At 43.3% G+C, this 16,216-nt stretch overlaps 1 protein-coding gene across 4 annotated transcripts in view; it reads right to left on the reverse strand.

Annotated features, from left to right (window-relative positions):
- LOC147030159 (complement C3-like) overlaps positions 1-16,216 on the reverse strand; it is a 741,443-nt gene that overhangs the window by 328,194 nt on the left and 397,033 nt on the right. For all 4 annotated transcript variants that reach the window (XM_085873916.1, XM_085873917.1, XM_085873918.1 and 1 more), the window contains one exon: positions 3,134-3,340. In XM_085873916.1, coding sequence (XP_085730042.1) covers positions 3,134-3,340 — 207 coding nt within the window. The remainder of the gene's footprint in view (positions 1-3,133; positions 3,341-16,216) is intronic.

Raw genomic sequence — 16,216 nt, forward strand, 5'->3', positions numbered from 1 at the left:
CGTCTGAGTACCCATTCTCATTCGATGTATCCACCGCCCAATCAACCTGCTTAGGTATATGAGGGAGTCACATGAGGTGACTTCAGCTATCGCGGGGGTGGTTTATCCTTGGTTTCCTCCCGGTTTTCCATCATATTAAGTAGTACGGAGTAAGAAATGGAGAATCGGTCGTCATATAAGCGAAATACCCTTGAGTATGGCGTTGAACACCAATCAAACAGAAAAACAATGACCGTTTAATGTTGAAAAAAATAATCTGTGATCACCAAAGTCATGTAATGTATGCCAATAACCAACAAGCATGAATTTGCAACACATCCTGGGTTAAAATTGCCTGGCAATTATTAAACAAGGGAATAACCAGTGATGTCAGTTTTCAACATTGATTCGTTCTTTGCTCTTAAATTCAATAACACAGAAGCTTGGCAAATGCTACATGCTTAATTTGATCGGCCAATGATCACTCTTCCTTTTACTGGAAAAGAAATCTATATGACAGTTATTAAACAGTCCACCAAAGTCTTGAAACTTTGTTTTTCAGTTTCTTCAAAATTGACGTATCCTGACATCTCTGGTTTGCCCCTTGTGGTCTTCATATGTATATGTATGTGTATATATATATATATATATATATATATATATATATATATATATATATATATATATATATATATATATATATATATATATATATATATATATATATATATCAGAAAATGTAAGCTTAGTTTAGTGCAAATCATTGTGGATGTTCACATCTCAGTGTTTTGGACTCCGTGGTGCCGCATAATAAATGTTCTTTGATCAAATGTACTTTTCCTTGTGGACAGTGGATTATTTGTGTATTGCAAATTGAGTAATAGTATTTACCCCCGAGTCGGTTTATGCAAATTCCACAACAGTTCCAATGGATGGATGGATGGATTGGTTTAGTGTCCTTGGTCTGAGGAATTTATTAGGACTCGCCAAAGCCCCGTCACAGACGGATTCCGTTCATTCAACCACCCTCACCAGCTCACCCACACTCGAGGGACAAGGACTGGACAGGGCGTGCTTGCCCCTGCCTACTCATCCCACGTCCCTGCCCCATTCCCCCCCCCACCTTCAATTTGCTTACCCCTGCCCAAAAATTTAATTACCCCGGCCCCACCTCTTCACTCCCCAACCCCCGTCTCTTGATTTCCCGCCCCACTTGCCCCCGTCCCCCTGTCCACCCCCTCACACTCAACCCCGCCGAATTCACCCCAGCCCCCACCCCATTTCCCCCCGTTTCCCGCTTTCAATTTGCTTACCCTCGCCCAAAAATTTGCTTACCTTGCCCACCGCCTCTTCCCTCCCTGCCCCCGGCTCTTCATCCCCCGCCCCCGCCTCTTCACTTCTCGCCCCCGCCTCTTCACTTCTCGCCCCCATCTCAACGAAAAGTGTTTATTCTGCTTCAGAGTTGAAGTTTGAATATTGCCACTATGTGCAATGCACTCTTACAGGTACGAAGTTTCTTTCAGTCCAGGTCACAGTACCGAGAAAAACGTGACGCGACCGCTAGGAGGAGCACAAAATTGGTCCTTCAGTATTTATATATAGAAGATACAATGTTTCTTGTTACATTTTTTGTGTCAAATTCACATTCTGAGGGAGTCAGCCTGTACAGAAGAGGGTTTTACATTGCAGACGCTATTTTCGAGGAGTGGAATTACACCTCTCAGCAATAACGGTCTGTCGACGGCAGATGTAATGACGTCACCGAATGACCGATGATGTCATGACGTCCTGACGCCTCTCAGCGGTGACGTCACACGTCGCCATGTAAACGAATGTAAAACGAAAAGGGTTTATTCTGCTTCAGAGTTGAAGTTTGATTATTGCCACTATGTGCAATGCACTCTTACAGGTACGAAGTTTCTTTCAGTCCAGGTCACAGCACCGAGAAAAACGTGACGCGACCGCTAGGAGGAGCACAAAATTGGCCCTTCAGTATTAATATATAGATTCATTCTCCACCCCAGTTGAGCTGACATCTTAGCTACTCCACAGAGCCTCCTTCATCGATGGCAGTCTGTCCAACTCTATTTTTTTTAATACGTCCATGCTCTTTTATCATTCTTCCAGTTATTGGTCGACATGCTGATGATATTTTGTTTTATATTTTTCTTTTGTCTTTTTTTTGCAATTGGTGGGGCTGTATTTGCTGCTGTTTCAGTTTCATGTGTGACATCTACTATTCACACATGTCTTTAGAATTTTCTTGCTCAGTGGGTTAGGGATACCTTTTCTGGCTCGTTGTCTTCATGTTTGAGTACAAATTGGATTCGGTAATCTGTCAAACTGTTCACATACACAGCCAAGCCCACAGTTGTCACAGTGCATTTGGTTGAGCTCCATCAGGCCACTGCCTCCTCCTCCACATGGCCATGATTTCTCCTTAGCCTATCACCAGCATTCGCTCAAACATTACGTCACTCTTTTCATCCACATTTAGGTACCTCGACCATCTCAAAACCTCCAGAAGATTGTGTGTGTGTGTGTGTCCACAAATCTGCACCAAACTCACTGGTCTCAGCACAGGGTTTACTGAAATGATTCAGAAGCTTGAATGAATGAATGTGAGGTAACCCCAATGTAATGACTCAATCCAACCTTGGTTTTGAAATGATGAGTATTGCTCTGGTGGTAATTGCTTATAATTAGCATCTGATCCAAGCTGGTTATTTAAACAATGATTGTTGCCCTCACTGGTCTGTTTATGAAGCTGATAGAAAACAATGAATGCATGAAGTCATGACAATTTTGGTATTAGTTTTCCATCACTGATCCGGAAGATTCAGACCAAAGGCAATACATAACACAAGTATGCTCCAATCATTTTTTCAGCTCGCACACAAAACACATTATACATGTCTATATACATAAAATCAATTTATCAAAACAATCACACCATGGCTTGAGGAATCAATCACACTCTATAACTCCCTTAGCTCAAAACAATTGTCAGCTTAACATGTCCATTGCACTGTGATTTTGCCTCTAATTAGGCATCCACAAACATGAATTGGGAATGACATGAAATTAATATGCAAAGCAATGTGTTGCAAATGAAGATGAAAATTAAGACGAAAACATAAATTACAAGACTTACCACACAGTTGAGTTTTTTCTCATATAGTATATTTTTCTCACTCGTTCTTAATCTGATATGAAAAGGGATGGAGCCCAACTCAAGTGGCATCACAGTGAATGTGAAGGAGAAGATGTCATTGGCCTTAAGTTTTGCTGTCTGCTCAAATGAAGCACCTTTTCCTGCACTGCTGCACAGGTCAGATGTTTGTTCAAGTGTGACATGAACCTAGGGTACAATAATAAGTTACTATATATATATATATATATATATATATATATATATATATATATATATATATATATATATATATATATATATTACCAAACACTGAAAAGTCATCAATAGAATGATCATGACAGATAACAAGAAATTATCTCATCATCAAATATTATCTCGGACAGGTGTGGCAACCAAATTTTTTTTTTCTTTGCCATGGTTGTGACCAGTCGATAACCGAAATGGCCACACTATTAATAAAACAATTATTTTGCTAAATAAATTTATTTCTGCATTCTAATGACAATCAAGGTAAATTATAAACACAACACAAAAGTACAAAAAAAACTTTTAAAAAATTACAAAAGCATGAGAGATTTGGCATTCTTTTTCTCTCACCAATTCAATAAACTGCGGCTCAAAATTCGAAGACAACGCACATCTCAGCTTAAAAAAAAACACACTATCGATGATTCTATACGAGTTGGCCACACATTTTTGTGAGTTGGCCACACATTTTTGCAAAATGGCCACACATGGCCATTGGCCAATAGGTTTCCCACACAAGATCTAGGACACAGTTGATTTTAAACACATATTTCAAAACACAAGCGACTTCAAACATGGGATGTCGTAACTATATTTATTGAACTGTTCAAAACATAAATCAACCAGATGGGCACTCAGTAGAGCACATATCTCTGCCACGTAATACCTGATCCACGAGAACATATCGGGCCCATTACATTTTTGAAATATCATGCTATATATCATTTTTGGCCCCATCTCTCAATGATGAGGAATTGTGCCCCGGTTTAGAATACGTAGACCATACCCGTGTGTTGGAAGAGGTGACTAAAAGGGTTGGCGTCAAGAAGGGCATCCGGCCATAAAAACATTGCCTCAAAAAGGGATCCATGATAGAAGATTGTCATGGGACCCGCAAGACTAACCCCTACTCTAGCAGGGGAAAATGGCCTTAAAATGTTTATGTGTGGTGAATAATAACTTTAAAAATTAAATAACTCGAGTATCCAGATCCAGTTCGGATCTTCACCAAAATCGAATCAATTTGTTGAGGTCACACACCCAAACTGCCCATCAAGTTTCATCCGAATCCGTCCACCACTTTTTGAGATATCATGCAAGATATTAGCTCAGCCATACTTCTCAATGGTGAAAAATCACTTAAAAAATTATCGGATCCGGATTCGGATCTTCACCAAAAATTCAATAGATTCTTCCTTGTCGCACACCTGTGTCCACCAAAATTTGTCAGAATCCGTCCACAACTTTTTAAGATATCGTGCTATATATCATTTTTGCCCCTAACTCTCAATGGTGAAGAATCACTTTAAAAATTCTAGTAGTCAGATGCGGATCTAGATCTTCACCAAAATTTAATCAGTTTGTCCTTGTCACACACCCAACCTGCCCACCAAATTTCATCTTGATTTATCCACAACTTTTTGAGATATCCTGCACACAGACAAATGGACAAACAAACAAATAGACAGAGAGGGGTGAAAACATAACCTCTTCTTCACCTTCGGTGGCAGAGGTAACGAGAAGTGCACTTGGTAGAGCGCATACCTCTGCCACACAATGCCTGATCCACAAGAACATATCTGGCCCAATACATTTTTGAAATATCATGCTATTTTTCGTTTTCGGTTTCACCTTCGGTGGTGGAGGTAATAAAAATGTGCTTCAAAGTATTATATTTATAAAACTTACAGTTCTAGTTTTGCTAAGTGAAGTTGACATATATTCATGACATTCTTTTGGTTTAAGGAGGCTTGCAAACAAATCAATAGATACGTTTTATAATACAACATAAAGGCTTATGGAAGAGGAGGAAATCAGATTTTGTCCTTTTAAGAATGCCATTAAGGTATAAACATTGCTATCCACAATCGGTGTTCATATAAAATTTTGAAATCCATGTTACTATTGTATATCACTCATTCAGGTAGAGTTCACTCATTTGGGTAGTCCATAGTAATCTCGACTCTAATCACAGCACCTGGCATCTGGATCAGCACCTAACTCAGCAGCAGTACCACTCAGATCAGAGCAAGAATTTAGAATAGTGGGAGGTGCGAGTAAAGGGGATCTAAAAATAGCTGTACGAAAGATGTTCAGTGAAGATCATATCCTGCAGCAATGGCATTCTTCTGACTGTAGAGAGTTTAGACTAGGCCAATAAAAGCTCCTTATAAAACCCACGAGGTTGTCTTGCAGTTGAATTGATTTTTTTATTGTTTTTGTATACATCGTCGAGACTTGTGGAAGAGCTCGTACTGGTATACTGAACGGATCAGGACGCAACAGGACAAAAGAAATAGTTGAGAGAGAGGAGGGAAACACCAACAGCAGAGTTGAAAACCAAGATAGAGGCAGACTTGGACGAACAATGGGTGTGGGGAGGGATGGGGGATGGGGGAGGCAGAAGAGGGTGCATGGGGGGTGGGGGGGACAATATGGATACAGAAGGAAACTCTCAGGAGGAAACCTGAAAATTTGGAAGGAGGAGGGATTGGGGTGGGTGGGTGGGGGCAGATTAACAAGAGTAGAAAATTTTGTGGTTATGGAGTGGGGGTAATCTATGATGGTGGTGAACAGCTGTCTTGAAGACCTGGAGGGAAGAATGAGATTGAATAGGATGTGGAAGCAAATGACACAAGACATCTCTCTCGATTTGGGATTTGGGATCGATCTCGATCACAAGCAGTGGCTGAATCCACTCAGTGTGTGTCGTTGATTGTTATCTCCATAATTCGGGTTTCAGAAGGTGGTACAGAGGCCTCCCAGGACTAGAAGAATCCACCTTCATTTCGGTGAAGGATCACGATTCATGACCTCAGTTGTGATGTGTTGTTCTCAGAGTTTTGTTCCGAGGGCTCTTTTCAGGATCATCACTGAGTCCCGGACAGCCTCCAACTGTAGTTTGTTTGAAATAATATTCCCAGGGATGATTTGTAGGATATTTGTGAGGTTCTTCTTTATCCTTTCCATTGCTTCAATTCTCATTGGTACAATTTTGGCACTCTTCAGCTTCCAGGATTGTTTCACTTCATTCTTGAGGTCATAATATTTGGTCGTTTTCTTGATTTCTGCATTATTTTGACGAAAATTCCTGGGTACTGAAACCTGAATTAACAATTTCTTCCTTTCCTTTTTGTATCCGAGTGCTATGTCCAGCCAGTTGCAGTGCTTTGTTTTCGATGTTCAAGCTGGATAGGATCATCAGGTCGTACGTGAGCATTATATCCTCATTTTCATTGGTTGCTTTTGGTTCATGCTTCCATGAGTTTTGTGGAACTGGGAGATCTAAATTTCTGCAGATGTGCTCGTGGATTACTCTGCATACTTTGTTGTTCCTTTGTGTTGGTATGGGGTCTGACATGAGTGTTCTGACATGCTAGTGTACAGCTGTTCTGACATGAGTTTTTTTTAACATCTCAATAGGAGGTGGCTCGTGCTTTCTGTTTCTACCTTGTAAAATCTACACTTGTCTGATTGGCTCAGTCCTGCCATTTTCTTTTAAAGCCATTAGTGTAGTATCTTTGGTCTTTGGCATTTATAATGATTTGTTCTCAGTCCCAATTGAGCTGACTTCTTCTTCGCCATTCAGTGATCCTTCTTAGTCTATCCCCAATCTGTCCAGCTCATTTTTTCAATATTTCCCTGCTCTTTTATCTTTCTCACAGATGTCACTATATATCTGTTTGTATTTCATCTTGTGTTTTTCATTTGTTTTTTTTGCAATTGTTGGTGCTGCCTTTGTTGCTGTTTCGGTTTGCAGTGCGCTTAGTGTTGGCTAAATATTTAGTGTGGCAAGCTTGGGATCCTAGGGTACCTGAGTTCAAATCCCTCTCGGCTGTTGAATCAATACCAGGTGGGGGTGACTCAGCCTGTCATCCTTCTGAGGTTGGCAAAATGAGTACCATCTTGCTGGGATGATTGAGCCATTCGGGGATACTGCGTCGGAGTGGTGATCCCTTCAGGTCAGGTCAGGTTTGGAAGCATGCGCCAAAGCAGCACGTCGCTGCGTCCACTTTCCGTCGGTACTCCAGGGGCCTCCGTCTGGCCATCCCTTATGCAGATGCGTGGCCCATCCCCATCTCCTTGAGATGTTGATCAACCTGCTGCAACCACGAGGAACGTAGTCGGCCCATTGGCCTCATCCACTCACGAGGATCCCTCACTGAGAGAATCTAGTGAGCAAGATCAGCATCAGGAAAATGAGCCACATGTCCATACAGCCTCAGCTGACGCTCACGAGCTATGTAGGTAACAAATCTCATTTGAGTCTCTCTCAGCAACCGCTCTTTGGACACAAAATCCGACCAGCAATAGCCAAGGATTCTCCGAAGAGACCTGATACCAAAGTAATTAAGTCAGACATATTGGCGAGACATATTGAGTCAGCAATGGCATAGGCTCAGATCATAGGCCAAGGCACTGCGAGTGACATACAGGCCATAAACCCTGTTCAGATACAGGATTTGCAGAGCAGCAAAAAAACCCTTTGGGCTCACTGTGAGAGGGACTTCAGATGAGCGACCTCAACTGGCTCAAGGGAAAATGTGTTATTGATGTGGATCTGTAAATCTGTGGATGTAATTCTGTGGATCCACTAAAATAAAAAATATACTTTGATTTGTTTTACACTTTTTTGGTTACTACATAATTCCAAGCATGTTATTTCATAGCTTTGATGTCTTCACTATTATTCTACAATGTAGAAAATAGTAAAAAAAAAAGAATAGAAAAACTCTTGAATGAGTAGGTGTGTACAAACTTCTGACTGGTACTGCATGTAGTTATGCCTACTTCGTGGAATCCTTTCAGGGTATAAAAATTGAGTAGGAATCGATCTTCCTCCTGTAAAATGCAGTATATTAGTGTTTAAACCAAGTACTGAGCTGAAACCATTTTTGAGTAATGCTGTCTGAAAATAAAAATAAGAAGAATCACAAAAGGGCTGTTTTGGGTCTGTCAGTTTTGTCGTTCACCATATTCAGGTCAGGTCAGGTATGGGAGCATGTGACAGAACAGCGCGTCGCTGCGTCCACTTTCCGCCGGTACTCCAGGGGCCTCCGTCTAGCCACCCCCAAGGGCAGATGCCAGGCCCATCCCCATCTCCTTGAGATGATGGTCAACCTGCTGCAACCATGAGGCACGTGGTCGGCCCACTGGCCTCCTCCACTCATGAGACTCCCTCGCTGAGAGAATCTGGTGAGCAGGATCAGCGTTAGGAAAACGAGCCACATGTCCATTCAGCCGCAACTGACGCTCACGGACTATGCAGGTAACAAATCTCATCTGAGTCTCTCTCAGCAACCGCTCGTTGGACACAAAATCCGACCAGCGATAGCCAAGGATTCTCCAAAGAGACCTGGTACCAAAGGAATTAAGTCTCCATCTCAGATCCTTGGTCAGAGTCCAAGTCTCGCACCCATAAAGCAAGACTGGAAGTACCAAGGACCTGAAGACTCGGACTTTCGTCCGAACGCACAGGTACCGGCAGCGCCACACCCGATGATCCAGTGAATCCATGACTCCCCAGGCCCGACCCAGACGTCTATTGACCTCTGACTCACAGCCAGCCAAGACATGAATATCACTGCCAGGGTAAGTGAATCTCTCCACGACCTCAACATCCTCACCACAAACAGACACAGACAGGACAGCAGCATCTAAGATGTCACCGAAAGCCTGGATCTTAATTTTGACCCAAGAAACCCGTAATCCCAGTGGCTCTGACTCCTCATTCTGCACCTCCAGGGCCCCCAAGAGGATATCTAAAGTCTCCGTAAAGATGACTACATCATCTGCAAAATCAAGGTCCGAGATCTTGACATTCCCAAACGATGCACCGCAACTTGATCTCTCCGACATCCTCCCTAAAATCCAGTCCATACAAGTGCTGAAAAGTGTGGGGGCCAGTACACACCCCTGACTAACTCCAGTAACAACTGGAAATAAGTCAGAGATGGTACCACCACACTTCACAGCACTCTCAGTACCAGAGTAGAGTTCAGACATCAGATCGATCAGTTTTGGTGGCACCCCACGAAGACCAAGAATCCTCCAGAGGACATCCCGATTCACTGAATCGAACGCTTTACAGAGATCAACATAGGCTGCAAGCAGCCCCTGCCGAAACTCTCGTCTGCGTTCGGTGAGGACACGAAGAGCAAGGATACGGTCAATTGTTGACCTCTTTGGTGTAAAGCCTGACTGCTCTGGACGCTGGTGCTCAAGCAGATGGTGGTAAACCCTATCAAGAATTATCCAAGCAAAGGCCTTGCCCGGCACTGAGAGCAACGTCACCCCTCGGTAGTTGTTGCAGTCTTGGCGATCACCCTTCCCATTCCAGAGAGGGACAACAAGGCCCCTCGTCCAATCAGTTGGGATGATGCCTGTGTTCCAGGCAGAGCACAAAACTGGATGCAACGACACGAGTGCAGCATTTCCACCAGCCTTGAGAAGTTCAGCATGGATGCCACAGATCCCTGGAACTTTGCCCCGTTTCAACTGGTTCACCGCAGCCCATGTTTCCACAAGCGAAGGTGGACCACAGTTGATTTGAGGGTCAGCAACAGGGATTGTAACACCCTTGACGTCCAACTCGACAGCTGGGGGATCAGCCTGGTACAACCGCTCAAAGTAACCGGCCCAGCGGGCCTTCACTTCAGACTCCTCTGTCAAGAGCCTACCACTCTCTGCTCTAACTGCAGTGCTCCGAGGGATGGGCTTGGATGAACGCAATGCGCGGATTCCCCTGTAAGCGGGACGAGAATCACCTGTCCACAGGTGATGCTCTACCCCCTCACAGATTCCTCGCACATAGGCCTCCTTGTCCACCCTCAGTGCACGTACAGTTTTACGCCTCAGCTCCCTGAACAGCTCAGCTCTGCCATTCAGCCTGGCCCTGCGACTCTGGTCAATGGTATCCAGTGTCGCTTGAGAGTCAAAATTCTTCTTTGCTCTCCGGTGAGTTCCAAGACATCTACCGGCAACATCAAGGACGGTGGTCTTGAAGGCACTCCACAACTCTTCAGGAACCCCCAAAGCACCCAGACCCCCCAAGTGTCCACTCAGCCTGTTTGCAAACTCCTCAGCTACTCTCTCATCCCTGAGCTTGCCAACATCCAGCCGAGGCTGGGATGGTACCATTCTCCAGGATTTAAGGTGCAGCTTTAGAGTTGCTACAACAAGCCTGTGGTCAGTATTGAGGAACTGAGCACTCCGGTAGACCCTGCAGTTCTGGATCATCCTCCACTGACTGTCAATGAGGACATGGTCAATCTCCTTTGCCACACCGCCAGCGTTGGAATACCAAGTCCAGCGATGAGCTTGTGGGTGCTGAAACCATGAACCAGCCACCCGAAGTCCATGACTTCTTGCAAAGTCAAGGAACTTAGTGCTATTCTGGTTCATCGTTCCTGACCCATGGGGACCAACACACGCCTCATAACTATCCCTATCAGTTCCAGTCGATGCATTGAAATCCCCCAAGACTAGAAGTGTATCTCGTCTGGGGCACTGATCAACCACAGACTCGAGTGTGGCGTAGAATGTGTCCTTCACGGTGAGATCACTCGCCTCAGTCGGAGCATAAATAGAGACCAGGGAAATGACACCTAAGGAGTGACGAATCCTTAGTCTCATAACACGCTCGGTGACCGGTGTTACCTCAATTATCATTGGGGTCAGCTTATTGGACACAGCTGCAGCAACTCCTTGGGTATGGTAACCATCAGAGCAACCAGACCAATAGTAGGTGTAACCACCCACCATTATCTCACCGCAATCCGGTCTCCGAACCTCAGAGAGAGCTGCAATCCTGATGTCCAAACGCTTGAGCTCAGATGATAACAGAGACAGGTGATCGTCCTCTCTTAGGGATAGGACATTCCAGGCACCCACCCGAAGGGACCGCCTCAGCTTAACCCAAGGAGACCGCCGTCTGATGGACGACACCTCAGCACCACTCCGACACACTCTCCCGCAATCTGACCCAGGGATGTTACCCCGTGGTTTCCCTCCTATCATCAAAGATTGGGGGTCCCGAAGGCTTTGCCCCAATCCCGTCATCCGGTGAGCTGCCCTACGAAGGGAAGCTGCACAGGAGGTACTCCCACGGAGTGGGTTTTCAGATTTTTTTTGCGTTTTTGCGTTTTGCGGAATGAAGGGTTTTACGGTGGCCGGAGTGCAAATCCTGCCACCAACCTCCTAATAAGAAGTAACCCAACTGCAGGAGGACGTCCGCAGACACAGTTGGGCACTAGATATGGATGGCCGTTGGCTCACAAGGAGCTCCTCCGCCCTTTGACAGGTTTTGTTTTTAATCCTGCTGGGTGTCCATATCCAAACACCCCCCTCACCAGAAAACCTGGTGGGGGAGACAGTTTAGTCGCCGACAACCCGACCATGGAACAGGTTAGTACAGGTTTACATGGTACCTGTAGCAGGTCACAGATCGAACCTGACCTGACAGTAGACCATATTGTCCAATAGTTTATTGAATGTTGTTGGATGGTAAATCCTCTGAAGATGACTGGAAGGTATTTACACAATTATAAATTTGTATCTTGGTTGATATTTTTGATAATTACCTCCACTCTACCACCTATGGTGAAGGAGGTTATGTTTTCACCCCCTTTCTGTCTGTCTGTGAACAGGATATCTCAAAAAGTTGTGGATGGATCCGGATGAAATTTTGTGGACTGGTACGGTGTGTGACAAGGACGAAATGATTAGATTTTGGTGAAGATCTGGAGCAGAAAGCAACATAACAGACTGAAAATAATGTCTGAAAATGTAAAATTAAGGTGAAAACAATCAAGATAGAAAGCCTGTCATGCAGCCCGACACAGTACTCCACACATTTACATGGAGAATTTGTGCTGAACCGCCATGACTATGAAATATCTTTTAACATCTAAGCCTTCCCAGGAATAGTTAATTCAAAACCACAAATTAACACACAAACCTATAAGTTGAATTATATGTAGTTGGGTTAAACTTTAACTACATGCTATGTACCACATATTCTGCCAAAATTCACGACATTCAACATACCGGACTTCTCAGAATATACACACCAGTCAATGTCACTGTCGAATGAACTCATGAGCAAAAAGTTGGTGAATGTATTTGCAAGCTTCAGCTTACAGGACAGGAAGCACCGACTGACTCCCTGTGGGTGTGGCCAGGTGGGTAAAAGGCTAAAAGCTTTTTGGTCAGGCTAAGTTTGCATACAAGGTGGATGCTAATGGGCTTTGCATTCTGAGGTGTTTGTAGTTACTTTTATGCCTTACAAAAATGCCACAATAAGGTGGAACGATGGATGCTGAAGTTGCTAACGATACACCTTCACATGGCGATTTTGAAGTGCGAGTCAATGCATGCTCTGTGTGGAGCAGCATGCAATATGGAGCAGTTGTGGCTAAGCTCAGTCCAAGCATGTGCAGCCAAACATAATCAAGACAAACCAAAAGGAGGCTGGTGATGTAATTAATGAGTTTCAACCTGTAAGGCATTGATCTGAACAATGTTTGCAACAACACAGAATCTAATACTATTCCACTCACGAAGTCATTAATACCTCATTCACACTCCTCATAAAATGCATGAAATAAATTGCAAGGAAAACCACTTTGTAATCCTTTGTGAGTATAGGCCAGTGGTCGGCAACCCAAATAACAAGAGGAGGCATTTTTTCAATTTGGTCAAAAATGTGATATCTAAAGGCCCTGTCACACCTTGATGTTTTAGCCAGCGTATGACAAGGTCTCAAAATGTATGTAAAACACTGGCGTACGCTGAACTATTGATGTTTTTTTTAAGTTTTGGGCGTATAATAACGTGTTGGATGTATGCATAACGTATTAGTAACGTACACAGAACGTTTTAATCACATATAGATAACTTGTACCAACGAATGCTGAGCGTGTTGTCGGCGTTCACAACATATGCCCAACGATAGTCTAACTTATGCATAGCGCGGCAGCGTATCGCCGACTATCACATGGCGTAGGCTATTCAAAGGCTGCGGCTCGACGATTCAAATCATAACCGCACTAGACATCGAAGTGTGAAGCCGCTGTCACACCTTGACGTTTTAGCCAGCGTATGCCGACATATGAAAAATTTGCCGAACCAAGCTGGCACACGTCGAATACGTTATGGGTAAGTTTTGTATACGTTAATAGCACGCTGGCATACATCGTAGTATGCTGGCATACATCGTAGTACGCTGGCATACGTCGTCATACGCCGAGTACGTCGAGAAATTTTCAGCATGTCGAAAATTTCTCGACGTACTCGACGTATGACACACATTCCGCATACGCTGGCATAAGTTGTAGGCACGCTACGTGATCGTTGACACACATCGACACACGTTACTTGTAAGTTACTCATAAGTCGAAACACGTCAATGTAATGGTTAACGTCAGTGTTCCAGACTCCTTGTTTTTTTTTTCTTTCTTCGGTATAACGGTGATGTTTACACTTCAATTTCTAGTGCGGTTATGATTTAAATAGTTGAGCGGCAGCCTATTAATTATATTATATTATAACCGCACTAGAAATCGAAGTGTTAACATCACCGTCATACCGAAGAAAAAAATAATTAAAAAAAACCAGGGAGTCTGGAACACTGATGCTAAACATTACATTGACGTGTTTCGACTTATGAGTAACGTACAAGTAACGTGTGTCGACGTGTATCAACAATCGCGTAACGTGCCTACAACACGTTACTCATACATTAGAAATAAGTTTCAGGTACGCTAAACATTACCTCGACGTGTTTCGACTTATGAGTAACTTACAAGTAATGTGTGTCGACGTGTGTCAACGATCGCGTAACGTGCCGACAACTTATGGCCAGCGTTATGCCGAACGTGTGAGTCATACGCTGGCATACGTCGAAAAATTTCAAGCATGGAAAATTTGTCTAACACCTCGGCGTACTACGACGTTTGCCAGCGTACAAAAACGTATGCCAGCGTACTACGACGTATGCCAGCGTGCTCTTAACGTATACAATCTTACCCATAACGTATTTGACGTGTGCCAGCGTTTTAGCCAAATTTTGCATACATCATGCATACGCTGGCTAAATCGTCAAGGTATGACAGGGCCTTAAAGAGCCACAATGCACTAAAACACTATTTCAATAATTGAATAACAGGACAAAGACACACACATTGATTTGTAATGCAATACATGGATATTGAGTTGGTATCAATGAAAGGGGCCTTTAAATTTTCTTCAGTACATCGAGTCAGCTTACCCATATTTACCTCTGCCACCAAAGGTGGAAGGAGGTTATGTTTTCACTCCTGTGTGTCTGTTTGTTTGTTACTTTCGAAATCTAAAGATTTCGTAAGTATATTGATGACTTCCGTCATCTGTTTGTTTGTTTGTGTGTGTGTGTTTATTTGTAGGCAAGATAGCTCGAGAACGGAAGAAGCTACCAATGTCAAATTACACCACGTGATTTAGGAGGATGATGGCTAGCGCTGATTAGATTTTGGTCAAAATCTGTCAAAGGTCAAGGTCACAGTGAGGTCAAACATAATTCCATAAATTTATGTGGAGAAATGGAGTATTTTTGCTTCGGTCGACGTTACGAGTTCGTTTTAACTTCGATTTTAATTTTGTCTTCGGTTTTTGCGATCGTTTAGGACGCTTAACACTCGGTTGTCAAAATTCTGGTAAAAATCGGATGTTTTGGAGACGTTTTAAGATTGTATAAAAAAAATATTTCACTCGCCGCATCACGGCTCGTCACGTGGTGCAGCGCGCTCGAGCACATGCATTGTTGAGTCACGTAAAGGTTTTGCGTGTGCGCGCTGCCGGTGTTTTCGATAAAGATGGTGTTTAAAAGTCATATTTTTATCCCAATAAAGGTTATCGTCGCATGCCTGACTCGCTAAGCCGTCGGATTATGTAAAGATTGTTGGTGGATGGCCGAATATTATGGTTTTGTGACTTTGATAAAATAATATTAAATAATTGCGTGGAGAAATGGAGATTTTTGCTTCGGTCGACGTTACGATTTTTGATGGTTTGGTACAGAATCATCGTAGAAACTTCTGGTTTGCGTCGCTACCTTCTCTGGAGACAGCTTTTATTAGACAAGGTCAGAGGTCAAGTTGACGATTTCGTAAGTACCAGTCTATGACTGCTTGTTTGTTTTTTGTCTTTTTGTGTACAGGATATCTCAAAAAGTTGGGGACGGATTCGGATGAAAGTTGGTGGCCAGGTTAGGTGTGTGACAAGGACAAACTGGTTAGATTTTGGTGAAGATCCGAATCCGGATAGGACTAGTATAATTTTTTTAATGATACTTCACCAGTGAGAGATCGGGCCAAAAACGATATATAGCACGATATCTCAATAAGTTGTGGACGGATGCAGATGAAACTTGTTGGCCAGGTTGGGTGTATGACAAGCAAGAATTTATTCAACTTTAGAGAAGATCCGAATCTGGATCTGGATACGAGAATTATTTAATTTTTAAAGTACTTTTGAGAGATAGGGCTAAAAACGATATATTGTACTGTATAGCATGATATTTCAAAAATGTATTGGGTGTGATATGTTCTCCTGGATCAGGCATTACTTGGTGGCGGTATGCGCTCTACCGAGTGCCTTTCTAGTTTGTTTTGTATTCCACTGACAGAGTGTCCATGCAATCACTACGTAGGGAGTCAACTGACTTCCTGATAACTTTGACTGAAGAAGCAGCAGAATAGATCTCCACATTCTTGAAACTTCACAAGGTCAGTTAGTCACTGTATACAAAGCAATATTTCAGCAGCATAAACTCAAATGTTTTTTGTACAACTTTCAAGG

This window comes from Eptatretus burgeri, chromosome 3 (assembly GCF_056783735.1).
Source record: "Eptatretus burgeri isolate ZD-2024b chromosome 3, Ebu_testis_v1, whole genome shotgun sequence".
Classification (NCBI taxonomy): Eukaryota; Metazoa; Chordata; class Myxini; order Myxiniformes; family Myxinidae; genus Eptatretus; species Eptatretus burgeri.